This window comes from Lactuca virosa, chromosome 5 (assembly GCF_052849685.1).
Source record: "Lactuca virosa cultivar CGN04683 chromosome 5, Lactuca_virosa_CGN04683_v6, whole genome shotgun sequence".
NCBI classification, from domain to species: domain Eukaryota; kingdom Viridiplantae; phylum Streptophyta; class Magnoliopsida; order Asterales; family Asteraceae; genus Lactuca; species Lactuca virosa.
Window position 1 is genome coordinate 329,277,697 of NC_136430.1, and position 14,169 is coordinate 329,291,865.

At 34.6% G+C, this 14,169-nt stretch overlaps 1 protein-coding gene across 7 annotated transcripts; it reads left to right on the forward strand.

Annotated features, from left to right (window-relative positions):
* Window positions 1–8,905: 8,905 nt before the first annotated feature.
* LOC145112974 (uncharacterized) lies at window positions 8,906–11,150 on the forward strand. Of its 7 annotated transcripts, none has more exons than XM_079049077.1 (4): window positions 8,906–9,562; window positions 9,717–9,803; window positions 9,891–10,633; window positions 10,711–11,150. In XM_079049077.1, exons 3-4 carry the CDS (start codon window positions 9,954–9,956, stop codon window positions 11,063–11,065), a joined length of 1,035 nt encoding a protein of 344 aa, XP_078905203.1. In that variant the 5' UTR covers window positions 8,906–9,562; window positions 9,717–9,803; window positions 9,891–9,953; the 3' UTR covers window positions 11,066–11,150. The 7 variants fall into 7 exon arrangements, with proteins under 7 accessions (XP_078905203.1, XP_078905206.1, XP_078905204.1 ...); XM_079049080.1 differs by having other exon boundaries at window positions 9,896–10,633; XM_079049078.1 differs by having other exon boundaries at window positions 8,906–9,558.
* The last annotated feature ends 3,019 nt before the right edge of the window (window positions 11,151–14,169 follow it).

The window sequence follows — 14,169 nt, forward strand, 5'->3', positions numbered from 1 at the left end:
TCACACAACACCAAATGCACATGGAATGACTTGAGAGAAATGGAACACTCCTTGAAATCGTCTAGCCCTCATATTCACACATTAGTATACGATTTCTTGAGCCATGAGATTCTTTTATATGGTGGCTATTAGGGTTACACCATGTAACTCATAACTTTACCCATTCCTTATGCTCCATGGATTTTAACCTCCATGGAGTATCCATGGGTCACCCCATGGACTTAGTCCAACATAAGGAATCTTGGATCACAAGCCCACATATATAAGAATGAATGATTTACACAATCAACCCATATATTTAATTAGTCTCTTTTTGATCACTTAATTAATTCCAAATTAATTCTTGATCAATACTAATTAAATAACCTTATTAATATATTAGAACTTATAATATATTAACCAACCTTAAGTGTTATTTCTCTCATTATAGTCTATCCAAATGCATGATGCCATGCAACCCAAATGGACCATGCCGGGTCGGGTCAAGTCTTACCAATTATAGTTATGGACTTAGACATTAATCCAACAGTCTCCCACTTGGATAAGTCTAAAACTATTATTGCGTATGACTTCAGGAACCGATCAGCAATCGTAGCTCTCAAAAGCTTCTGTCGAACTCTGACCTTGTCGATGAACTCTGACCTTTGTTAATGACTTGTCCATTAGATAAGGGATCATATATTCCTCCATTCTAGATATCATATGGACTGAGACATGGATTATCAATCATTCTCTCTGTCCATTTGTTGTTTCCCGATTTCTGATTCATGATGACTGACTGATTGAACAAATCAAATCAGTCCTGGCTTGGCCAAGCACTCACATGTATCATCTTTAAATCATCGAGGGGCCCACAGATATCGCTTTTATCCCGAAGGTAAAAGGAATGGATAAACTTCGACTCATATGGCTTGTTCTACTACTTGTTGAATCATACACAAAGGCACGTTTTATAACATCGAGTTACCAATGCGTTTTCGTGCAATCAATGTATAACCAACTCATAGTAACAACTCGTATCTCTAGGTTTGAAGAATATAAGATATTATCGTCTCATGATCACTCGTGATAAAATCCATGAAGTGATTCAAATGAGCGCGGGTTGAATCCAATACTCAGAACTTATGAGCACTCATGAGTGTTGTAGCACCACTTTGTCCACCAACTTGAACCTCTACAAACCAACCCATGACAGTCTTGATTCATATCTACTTCCCACATATGACCGACTGTGGATGGTTTGAATAACTTAATCATTCAGGAAGAGCGACTTAGTTATTCTGGAAGTCAAAACATGCAAAGTGAAACACAAGAATAAATGAATCAAATATGGTATCAAACCCTATGAATATAAATAAACACTTTTATTTATCACCATACTGATTACTCATTATTCATTGTTTCGGTTTTATCAACTTTATACTTGAATTAAAAACACTAGTTGTCCCATGCTCCAAGCATGTACACTATGTTTTTCTTAAACAATAGCTTTGCCATACACCAAGTATGCACTCTATGTTTGTCTATGATCCTTACTTTGTGAAATAAACCAATTGAACATAATTTCAATGATTCTAATTTCACACTCCCAAATCCTTATCGAAAAATGTGAGAATTTCAAATTCCTATCATTTATCGAAATCTGTTTAGATTTTAAACTTATATGCATTGACCCTCCTATAATGAATATGTACAAAGTCACAAAGACTTGTCAACAGTCATTATAAGGTATTCCAATGAAGATCAACTCCATGGAAACTAAGTCTCATATTCAAAGTACATTGCTTTGGACATGCTTCTTGCATTAAGTTTTCTAATCTTACACAGATAACTTCCACCTATGGAGACAACTCCATATTCTCATTTTGACTATCACTTTTGAACAAGAGATGCCTCTTTTTTCAGAATATGTCAATATGGTCCTTCTAATATTAACAGTATACTTCCAACTGTCCTTGAGCAACCAATCTTTGGTAAACCTTAGATTGTCCTCGACAATTGCTTAATCCTTTTAGTCATATCCAATTCTAGACCTTTCCCTTCTTAATGCCCCAGACATTTGGAAAATTTTAGAAAGGACAAATATTATAGCACATGCAATCGATCCTGTACCCAAAGCAAATGGGACACGATTCATGATGTCTCACATAAAGACATGATTCTAGACCAGTCTTTTGCTACAATATTTTTATTTGCCATGTTTTCCAAATTTGATTATGAAGAGGGATGTCGTAATCATAATCGAATTTTGAGAACGCAATATATAGAATTTCCTTAAGTTGAACCAATCCAACATGAAATTCATATATATATTCTTGACTAAAGATGATTAAGGTCTTAATTTAAGCCTTTAGAACTGAAATGAAGTATATCCTCTCCCTTAATTATAGCAAACAACTCTTTCAACCCCTGGCTGCCTCACGAATTGAAACTTTTGTTTTCTATAATTAACATTGCTAACTTGCAATACTTATCATAATTATCATGCTCCCACTAACATGATGATTATCAGCATAATACTTATGCTCCCACTAGCTTTGACATGTATTCAGAAATTAGTGGACTTCTAGAAATCAATACTTTATTGACTTTCTTACCAAAGTTCAAATTTCTGATACTAGATTGCTTTGATAAGACTTTATCAAAATCATACACCTTTCCTTAGATAGCATGCATGTGTGTCTAAACAATTTCAGAACTATGAAAAAGGATGTCGTAATCATAGTCTCAATTGTTTAGACCTTTTGCCATCTGCTTCAAATCTACTTGGTGGAAGTGTTTCCTCACCATCATTTTCATGAATCGGAGAGAAACCTTATGACCCTTAGATTTTATGGTGTATGTGTTCTTATCCATGTGAATCGTCAAAACCATAGTCACAAGACAAGGATAATGACAAATCCAAACTCATATGGACTGAACTTATGCAATCTTAACTTCTTGCCACCTGGCAGTACAGGGCCTGTCATTGCTTCCAAGTTGTTATGCAACCAATTGAGAACTTTCATAACTCCTATGCAAAGCCAACTTTAACTGGAATGGGCACAGAATATGTCAACATGATAGGTTATAAACCTCAAGTCGTGTGCTAGTGAAGAACCTCAGGTTTTATTCTTGATTAGTTCTTGAAATTCTTTTTAGGATCTTTAAGACTCCCACTTTCCTCTTGACACATAAGACTATCTTGCCAAATATTCAAGAGATAGTGCGGATTCTTTATCAAGACAAACACTTCACACAATTGGCCTTAGTTGGTCTTTGTTTAATCCAAAACATCACAACTTACCAACTTCAAATGTACAAGAGTAGGACACTTTTACTCTTACATTTAACAAGTGTTATAAACCTTTCTTTAAGATATGTCACTCAAGTTACAATCTTGGAGTATGACTCTAAGAATTGTTTTGGAACGAAGTATGACCCATCTTCCTGATCTAACCATTTCAACAATTCATGACTCCTCTTCTTAGTCATAAGAATGCACTAAGATGACCTTTAGAGGACTAATTGTGATATGATTTCTAAATCATTAAGATGATCACAAACATGATACTAAAATACTCTCCCATCTTTTCAGATTTGAGAAACTTTTATCTTTCTGCCTAATTTGATTCTTCCCATTCGTTCTGCCATACATTGAGACTTTTCCAATGTTTCAGAATTATACTTAAACTTGTAAGTATAACCATATTTACTAAACTTTAGTAAATCAAATAGTCTTAACGAGCTTTGTGGTGGACATGACCAGTGCACAAGAATGTGTACTCGATCCCTTTAGTCCTTCACTTGACTCACACATCCATGTGAACAAGTAATTAGTCTTGATTTTCCAATGCTTGAAAATTATCATTCATCATACTATTCAACTTGCATGATTCCAAGTTTCGGTCCAATTGAAACTTGGGTGATGAGGAACTTTCCTGATTTGGTAAATTTAGACACTACCACAAATGAAAGAATCAAATCCATTTTCCAATATTGCTGTCAGTGGAATCATATAAGCAACAATTTTCCACAAATACCATTGTAAGGATACTTCAAATAAATGAAATTAAACAATTTTCTTTTATTTTAAAACTTTGTGGAAAAACTTATCCTTACAATCCACATGGAAAATTGTTGTTATCTATTCCTTGCTCAAAATTCTGATGCGATCGAAATCCACCTTCGCGATCAGAATCAACATATACTTCCTTTAAGATTTCTCTCTATTCTTTGATTCTTAAAACATCAACATGTGACCCAGTCACATCATGTAATGAGGATCTCAGAATAGAACTTAACATAGTTAGATAATGGGCTCTACCTGATGTAGAGTCAAACTTATTGACTTTAACATCCTTAGGTAAATTTGGCAGCTTTGCAATCAACGCCCCTTCCTTTGGCAAAATAAACATATGGACCCTTTGGTAATGGGACTATCTCAGACCTAGCCTTTCTCTTTACCATTTGGTCAACCGTGTTGACTATGGCCAATCCCTTTCCATTGGGAAGAAAATGCTTTTTCTGGATTTCTAGTGTCACCATTGTCACTATCCATAAAGTTTTTTGGAAGTTGATCTTCTAATCAAATTTGCTTTACTATCGTTCCAAATCATTGCTGATTCAGCAGCACCAAGCAAATAGATATGATCATTAAGGTTCATGTCATAGTCTGTTTCATAGTAGTCCCAAAGGAACTCACTATGTGACTTAGAAAGTGATTGAACATCCAACTTTCTCAAGACTTTGACACCCAACTCTCCCAGCTTGTCAATATGTGACTTCATCTCTAAGATGTGATCACACATAGACCTTGCTTGCCATTAGGGCTTGAGTGACCTTGAACTTGTGGGTTAGGGAGAATAATTGGAGGAGGTGGAGGAAGTAAAGTTCCAAGAGATTTGGGAAGATCATAGATGTCTGAACTAGACATCTTTTGGGAGATATTCAAGATAGTTGATCTAAAGTCCTTAATATAACACCCAATATGAAATATTAAGGCTAGGATCCAACAACCTATTTATAACTGGAAGAGGGATGCCGTAATCCGAGTTATAAAATAGTTGAAGGTAGGTAAATGACGATTTACCAATTTCCACCATGAAAAACGAAATAATGTAATTAGGTTTTTAATTGGATTTGAAACTCCTAGATCTTTTGAGATTCATTGAACTTTTCAATGGCATGTTTCAATCTCGAGTGTGCCCTTCAGGTTTTGTGACTGGGATGCCGAGGATCACAAAACAAGGTGTGAAGTAACCATGCAAATATACTTGGTACCCTTAATATTTACCCCTCAATCGATGTGTCGGTTAACCACACGAGCTCCACCGATACTATGGTAAATATTAAGTTATCCTTTGCCTACTTTGTTAAATCCAGGTTAGTGTGACGGTTAACCACACACGCTCCACTAACGGTTTAAACAAAGTGCAAAGTGTAATTTCATGGATTAGCACCTTATTCACATTTTCCTAAGTAACTAAGATTGAGAATTTATAAGTGTTTAGTTACTTAGTATTTATCATTAATACTTTTAATGAAGGGAGAATTATAGTCCTTGTCCTACCCGTTCGACTAACGACCCTCCACCAGTCAAGGAAGCGGTGGGTGAGAGTGGACACCCATTAAACTGCCATTTTATAGGCAGTAACCTTATACCCCCCTTATAGACCGGCTTCGTGAATGAGGCCTACTAACGGTAAGACTGACTTGCTCTTATACATATATTTATTATTAACTTATAATACTATAAAGTATAAGGGTTGAATTTTAACTTTTAAAATTCTAAGGGCTAACTTGGAATTAAAGTATTCATGGGGAAAACTTTACAAATTCCAAAACTTGAGGGCAAGTTTTGAAAATATTCAAAACTAATTAATTCCATAACTTATGTGTTTAAAGTAGTTTTAATTAAAAAAAAACTCTTCAAGTTCCATAACTTGAGGACAAGTTATGGAAGACTTTAAACTAATAAAAGAATGTAACTTTTCTTTATTTTTGTAACTGATGGAACTAATTAAGGTTACACATTTTATCATTTAATGAAGTGACTCTTGAACCTCCATAACTTGAGGACAAGTTATGGAGTCATAAAACCATTTAATGAGGACAAGACTCTTCATTTTTGTAACCATTACCAACTTTTTATGAGTTTTATGAAACTTAAATGTGACTTTTCATATAACTTGAGGACAAGTTACAAAAACACATTTTAGAATCAACTCTTAGATTAAAATTGATTGAAAACACATAATCAATTAACTTTTCTATTAATCTAATAAACTCATATGAACAAAGATAATTCACATCAAAATTTTTTTTCAAGTAATTAGCATAACTTTTAAACTAATACAATTCGATTTTTTCAGCTAATTTTGCAAGTATAACAGAAAATAAAACCTGTCTCTGATACCACTGATGGGTTTTGAGAATTCTAACACTCCTAAGTGTACATGCAACCCTAAATACCTTGGATCTATGTTTTCTCTATTATACATGCAATTATGAACTTTCCAAGGTATTACCCTATCTAGCATACAATACTTGATACTTGGGTAATCAAATGGATATAATACATACCTTTGTTTGATGTAGCTTGTCTCCATGAAGCTTGAGTGCCTAGTGCCCCAAGTGTGACACCTCAAATGGTTCACACAACACCAAATGCACATGGAATGACTTGAGAGAAATGGAACACTCCTTGAATCGTCTAGCCCTCATATTCACACATTAGTGCACGATTTCTTGAGCCATGAGATTCTTTTATATGGTGGCTATTAGGGTTACACCATGTAACTCATAACTTTACCCATTCCTTATGCTCCATGGATTTTAACCTCCATGGAGTATCCATGGGTCACCCCATGGACTTAGTCCAACATAAGGAATCTTGGATCACAAGCCCACATATATAAGAATGAATGATTTACACAATCAACCCATATATTTAATTAGTCTCCTTTTGATCACTTAATTAATTCCAAATTAATTCTTGATCAATACTAATTAAATAACCTTGTTAATATATTAGAACTTATAATATATTAACCAACCTTAAGTGTTATTTCTCTCATTATAGTCTATCCAAATGCATGATGTCATGCAACCCAAATGGACCATGCCGGGTCGGGTCAAGTCTTACCAATTATAGTTATGGACTTAGACATTAATCCAACATATCTGACCCTTAAAGGACGTCCTAATCCATAAAGTCTCTGACTTTATGCGTTTGCATGGCTAAAGAGAGCTGAATCCCAAAACCCTAACTTCTAACATCACCAAAAACTCCATAACACATGCATGGAAGAAAGGAACGGTTTTATGACTCTAAGCACCCTAAAATGTCTGAAAGGATAACTCATATGCTCTAGAGTGTTCCATACTCACAAAGATCAAGGTTTTGGGATAAAAAGAACATAAATCCAAGCCTAAACAAGATCTTGCAAAACAAGCTTCAAGGTATGAACTTTATACCTTCAAAGATGAACAAAGAGATGTAGATTCTGGATCCAAAGGCTTGAATGCACCACCACTTCTTGAATGATCTTCCTTCACTACCAAGAACACTTAATGATCACTCTCAAGCTTTAATTCTCACTCACAAGGGCTAGGGTTTCGATTTTAGGGTTTAGAGGAATGAAGGTTGGTCATAAGGAGGTCCATGAAGGATTAAGATGTTTAAATAGGGGACACAACCCTAAAAATTTAGGGTTAAAGGACTGCACGAGTATGCCCGACGTACCCATATGTACGCCCAACGTACTCTTCCTCCGCCACGACTCTCATGTTGACTTACGCTCGTCATACAAGCCTAGTATGCCCGACGTAAGTGGCTAAATTGCAATAATTTAAAATACTAAAGGTTGGAATGAAAATACCTGGCAACGGGTGTTACAAAAATTGACAAAAATTAGGAAAATATTAAAAGGTTGGAGAATAATAAATTGATGAGCGACCTATGAAAATGTTATAAATGACAAACAAATTATTTCAATTGTCCATCGTTAGTCAATCAACTTATTTTTGTTCACTTTTAGACGATGCGACTTTCTAATTAGGACAAGATTTCTCAAATAATATCAATTAGAAAGTAGGTTTCTTGTAATAACTTATTGGTTGTGTAAGATTTCTATGAAGTCTCAGATTAATTCTCCAAAAGAAGCCCGTATGGAGAAATAGAGACTTATATGATTGTGTCGCACCGATATGTGATATACTAGCACTCTCATTCAGAGGCGATGATTTCATGAGGATAAACATGGATGTGTCAAATCACATGGTGTTAGACGACGACTTTGATACCGTGTAAAATATATGTAAATTCCAATGTTATCTCTCAAAAAAAAGCCCATTTGGAGATATGGAAGACTCCAACATATATAGAGACAAATATGACCATGCGGCATCAATGTGGAAAGTTGTAATGTCTTGTGTTTAGTATATAGGGTAAGAGGGGGTAGCAATTTGGAGTTGCTTTTTGTTGCTATGCATTTTGTTTAGATAATATAATGTCATTTTGGCTAATTGTTAAACATACATTGTCTTTATGGCTTATTAAAATGTTAGAACCTCATGTTTCGTGACAACATTAGATACCATACCCAATTTGATTTCCCTACAAGACCGATTGGAGTTGTTCTTTTAAGGGACTAAAATGTCAAGTCAGATTTTTAAAAATCATGGCATATTAAGTTTGATAAAGATTTAATCCGAATCATTAAAAAAATGTCACTGAAGCAGTTTAAGGGCTATAATCGTTTAAATGGACTAAAATGAGACGATTTTAAATAATTCTTTATCTAAAAGTAATTCGTTAATAATATTTTCCCTAGAGTTTAAGATGTATTAGCTATGATGATACCAGGTTACATGGAAAAAGCAGACGAATAGTATATTATTAAAAGTTGCATAAAAATGATAAAATACAAGTGCAAAGGACACCAACTCATTTGATTCTCGTCAGTCGGTTCTGTAAGTCTCCATGATCATATATGACATGTTGCTGACACAATTCTAGCCCTCTGCTCACCACCGCTCCATTGCTACAGCTATTTCTTTATTTGCTTTTCTTCAACACTTATGATCATGGCTACACCTCACGATCTCTCAAAGTCCAATGATATCAGTGTGTTGGGTTCGTTTCGGCAGAAACTATTCGCCGCGACATCACCTCTTTACTTCCTTCAACCTGTTCGATGAAATTCCTCAACCAACTTCTAACTTGGATCAACTCATAGTCATGCAGAAATGGTGGTAGAGATCATTAATACCCATTGGCTTCTTGTAATCTAACCTTATTTCATTGAGGTGAGCTTCTAATTTCTCATCTTTCGAGGTTTATTTTTTTACTTGTAATTTGACGGGATTTTTGTTGGGGATTTACGGATTGTTCCATTCTGTCGGTCTCTGTTCATGCTTTCGGTTTACATCTAATCGGCGTTCCCCATCTGGCCGTGGGGACCATTTCTTTGCCGGTGGGGCGCGGTGGCGTTTACATTTCTGACGTATTGTCTCGTTCAGTCATCTTCATGGGAGAACTAAGCTTTATTTGCACTGATTTTGGAAGGACAATTTGTAGGTGAAAGTCTGACATCATTGATCATCACTAATAATAGTCCATTTACGAACACTAATATTAATCATGACGATTGTTGTTTTACGTTATGAGAACGTTGACATAATTCGTACTTTCTTTTCATTTGTTCATACTTATTTGTGTATGTGTGGATCAGAGCAAAAGGTTTATCTTCTCTGTGAGTGTAATGCAGAAGATGAACTCATGGCTGAACATGTGAAAACAGATCAAGAAGCCATAACAGGTGACTCTTGTTTCTTTACTTTAAATTCATTTTTAATTTGCATAACTCCTTCAATTTACATGGATTCTTTTGGAATTTTTAAAATAGAAAAGCCCCAATCAGAAGTAGCTATATATAAACAAAGATCTAGAAGACACATTACAATAGAACATGGAGAGGGCACATAAGAGACTAGAGTCCAAATACACAGAATTAACAAGGAAAAAACTTGCTAATCTAACAGTTGAAAATTCTCAACTTACCAAAGATTCTGTTAAGAAAGAGGAATTAATTGAAACTACAGAGTATCATGTTCTCAAGAGAGAGCTCAAGATAAGAACCCTAAATGCTAACGTGGCAAAACAAGAAACTGCAAGTCTAGAAGCCGAACGCCAGAGGCTTCGTTTGTTAGTAAAGAAGCGGGTCCCAGGACATGGAAAGACAAAATCTGTGGATAAAAGTATGAGTTTGATGATAAAGAAGTTGAGTGAAGTGGAAGAAGAAAACAGGATTCTTAAAGAAAGTTTATGTGAGAGAGAGAATGAAATCCGGATTTTGAAAGGAGAAGTGGGAAGGAATCCAGAAGCAAAGATTTTGGAATTGGAAAACAAAATTGTGTCTTTGGAATTGGAACTTGAAAGGGTAAATGAGTCAAAGAGAACAACCGAGGAGAAGTTTGAGGATTTGAGATTAATGAATGTTGATCTTGATTATCAACTTTCTGATTCCAAATTTGAAATAAAAGAAGCCTTTCGAAAAGTATCTATTTTAGAAATGGAGTTGGAGGATAAAAGTCAACAATATGAAGGACTAGAAACAACATGTCTTGAGCTACAACTCCAATTAGCCACGTATGTTTTTTTATTGTATATTCTTTTATTGTAGAATTTGAAAAATTGGCATGATGATTTTGAAACATGTTATGCAGTGTTTCGTGTAAGAATGAGGTAAGTGAAGATCTTCATAGTGTAAGTGGCTATGAAGGAGTAGAAGAGTTGACTAATAACAAGAAGTTGAGGAAGCATTCTTCTATGCATGATGTTTTAAGGTTGCCCACAATCAAAGAAATTTTAACCACTACAGAAACAAAAGATCCATCTGGCCCACATTACAACACGTGCAATAACATGTGTGGACTAAAGAATGTCGCACCTCAAGCTTTGACAATTGTACCAAGGATGAAGCGTAGTAAAGGTACCGAATTGCTATGGAAGCTACTACTTAGAAGGAAGAAGAGAGGCAACAAGAAGAAGCTTCATAGGTTTGCTACATACCATATTTAGTGTAAACAAAGATGTTTGAGGTTAGGATTGTGAATAATTGATGTTTTAAATGATACTTTTGTTTACAAATAGTCAATATCAGCACTTAGAGATAAAATATTGTGTTCTCTTTGATTAATTGTATTTAGGTTATATTACAAGGAAGACTAACCACATCCCTTTTTTTACAAGCCTAAGGTGATAAGATAAAGATGATAATGAAAAACTAATCATAACCCTATATAAATACCACTACCAAAGAAAATGTAATGCAACTTTTTATCTTGAAATGTCATATGTTTGTGGAACAATACAAAGCACATTGATGTGTTTTATAATTTTGTGTGAGAAGTCATTGCTAAAGGAGATTTCAAGGTGAGAAAATTTTCGACCCATGACAATCTTCATCATACGACGAAATTTGACTTATTTACAAGTTAATTGATGTGTTGATGTAGCTTTGTTTTCATGGGACTAAATTTGACTTATTTACAAGTTAGTTGATGTGTCGATGTAGTTTTGTTTTCATGGGTGATATTCTTCGTTTTGAAGTAAAGGTGGAAATATGTCAAATGACTCAATTTCCAAACCCGATGAATATTCCACTTTGTCGGTATCCCCAATAGCACTGGCGGTTTTACTATGGTGCCTGTAGTGGCACCGGCAACACCTGGTTTTTCCGGACGCAGTGTAAAATTTTTTGAAAATTTTCGATTTTTTTCTACTATCATGACACTACTAAAATTTCACATGACATCCCTACTATAAAATCTCACGTCCGTGCCTGATAGTGGACTCAATTTCAGACCTAACGGTCTATGATACGTCGCTGATAACTCAAGCTAAAGTCACATAGCCCCTATAAGTAGAGGTGCCAAAAATTGACACTGCACGAAACCCGACACGAAATAACAGGTTTGAGTAAGATATTTCAACTCGTTTAAATAAACAGGTTGACACGACACGACATGAAAATTAAACGAGTAAGGTTAGGGATGAGAATTTCAACTCGAATATGACTCGAAAATGACCCGTTTATTTATAGCAAGTTTTTTGAATTCTTTAAATAAAATAGAAAGATACAAAACCAAAGCAATAAGTAAAAGAAAACCTTTAGATTGAATCGTTTTGTAATGTTGAAATGACTTAGCCGTGTAGATCAAGACTTTATTTTTAGTTTTTTCCGTTCTCTCCCAAACTACACAGTCTCTTTGACCACTCTCTCATCCTCATGATATTGTCTTCCGCCTCCCCAACTCCTACTCTTTCAATTTTGTCATCTGAACTTACTTGTTATGACTTCATCTATTTTGCCTCCAAACTATTAGTTTTTCTTTTCCGTCTATCCAACTTTTCTTTCAACATGCTCAATCTTTTAACCTCACATAGACACGAGATATTTCAAGGTATGCCCCTAACATGAAACCTGACACGAACTCAACACGAAAATAAACGAGTTGACATGACACGACACGTTAATTAAATGAGTCGGGTTAGGGTAAAACACTTTCGACCTGTTTAGTGTTTCGACACGACACGAACCCGACACGACACGACACGATTGTCACCTCTACCCATAAGTAGAGGTGCGCAAACCCCGGTTAAAACAGGTTTCAGTTTTTTTACCGTTTTTTATTAAATTTCGGTTTCAGTTAAAACCTAATTGGTTTGGTTGTTTTTTTTGAAGTGAAAGTGAGTTAAAAAAACCACTTCGGAAACAAAAGCTAGGGTAAAAACCGATTCACCCTTTAATAAAAACTATATCTAACCGTCGATTCCATTTTAGTAGAACCGGTTATGGAAAAAACCGGTCCGGTTTTATGTACCAATTAAAGAAACCTGGTTTCTTTGTTTCCCTTTACCCATAAGTGGGCAAGTGGCCCATGATCTCACGAGCTAAAGACCAAGTAACATGGTGGGCAAGTAACGTGGTCACTTGATGTAACATCACATTAGATAACCGATTACACCTAATTAGTAATTAGTGGTCCATCTAACCCTCATAATTAGGATATTAGATAAGTGCAAAGGGTTTTAAGTATTTATACAATTATGTACAACTACGTATGAAAATGGAAAAAAAATATAGAAGTTGTATTTGATTTGTTTTTAATTTTTCTTTCAAATGACAAGAAATTAATGTTCAAAGAGTCGAGACTTTATAAGAAATAGAAATTGCTCCCTCCCCGTTTCGCGGGAAACGCATGTGAGGTTTTGCTTACTATGTTCTAGTCACACCAAATAAATGTATTACTATTAATCATTTTATCGTTTTATGTGCACTGTTTGGGGGGACCAAACTTGGTATTGTAGGAAAGTGTATGGACCAAACCTGCAACTTTTCTATAAACTACGGGGACAATTTTTGTATTTTTTTAAACACATGGACTGTTTCTGTAAAAAAATACACAATAACAATTTCTGTAAATTTTGAGGACAATGTTTGTAATTTATTTCTATATAAGGACCAAACCTGACAACATATAAAAATCTTAGACATATGAATTGTTTTTGTAAAAGATAAACTTCATAGGGACTGTAAATTAAAAAAATGCACAAATATGCCAAAATATAATATATATATATATATATATATATATATATATATGGTAGGGACTAAATCTACAAATACAAAACTTTTGTGACAAAACTCCAAAAGTGGATACATTACTGTTAATAGGACTTTTTTTAACGGTAAATCTAACATACTTCTACATTACTCCTAAATCCATATATATCCCCAACGAGACTTGAAACCTCGACCTCAAAAAATAAAAACAACACCTGATACCGTTGAGATACAAACCATTTGGAAAGACTTTCTATTTAATATATAGGATAATATAATGTTAAAACATAAAAGGAATTTCGCTTCGAGCGTAGTTAAAAGGTTATTAAGGAGTATTAATTTAGCCCACAATCTAATTAAGAAAGAACCGATTTTATGGAGTATTAATTTAGCCCACAATCTAATTAAGAAAGAACCGAGAGCACAATTATTAAAGAAAGAAAAATTAAATTCAAAAGAGTTTATTCTAATTCTTAAAAATAAAATAAAGGAATATAAAAACCATCTTTTTTTTTAGAAACGGAAAATGATTCAACGAAAGCCTACACATAATATT

Bases quoted from the DNA above. Each gene is read 5' to 3' on its own strand.
- LOC145112974 (XM_079049076.1), top strand. From the start codon at position 9,954: ATGGAGAGGGCACATAAGAGACTAGAGTCCAAATACACAGAATTAACA. The intron at 10,634-10,710 runs GTATGTTTTTTT...CATGTTATGCAG, and splicing joins CTACAACTCCAATTAGCCAC to TGTTTCGTGTAAGAATGAGG.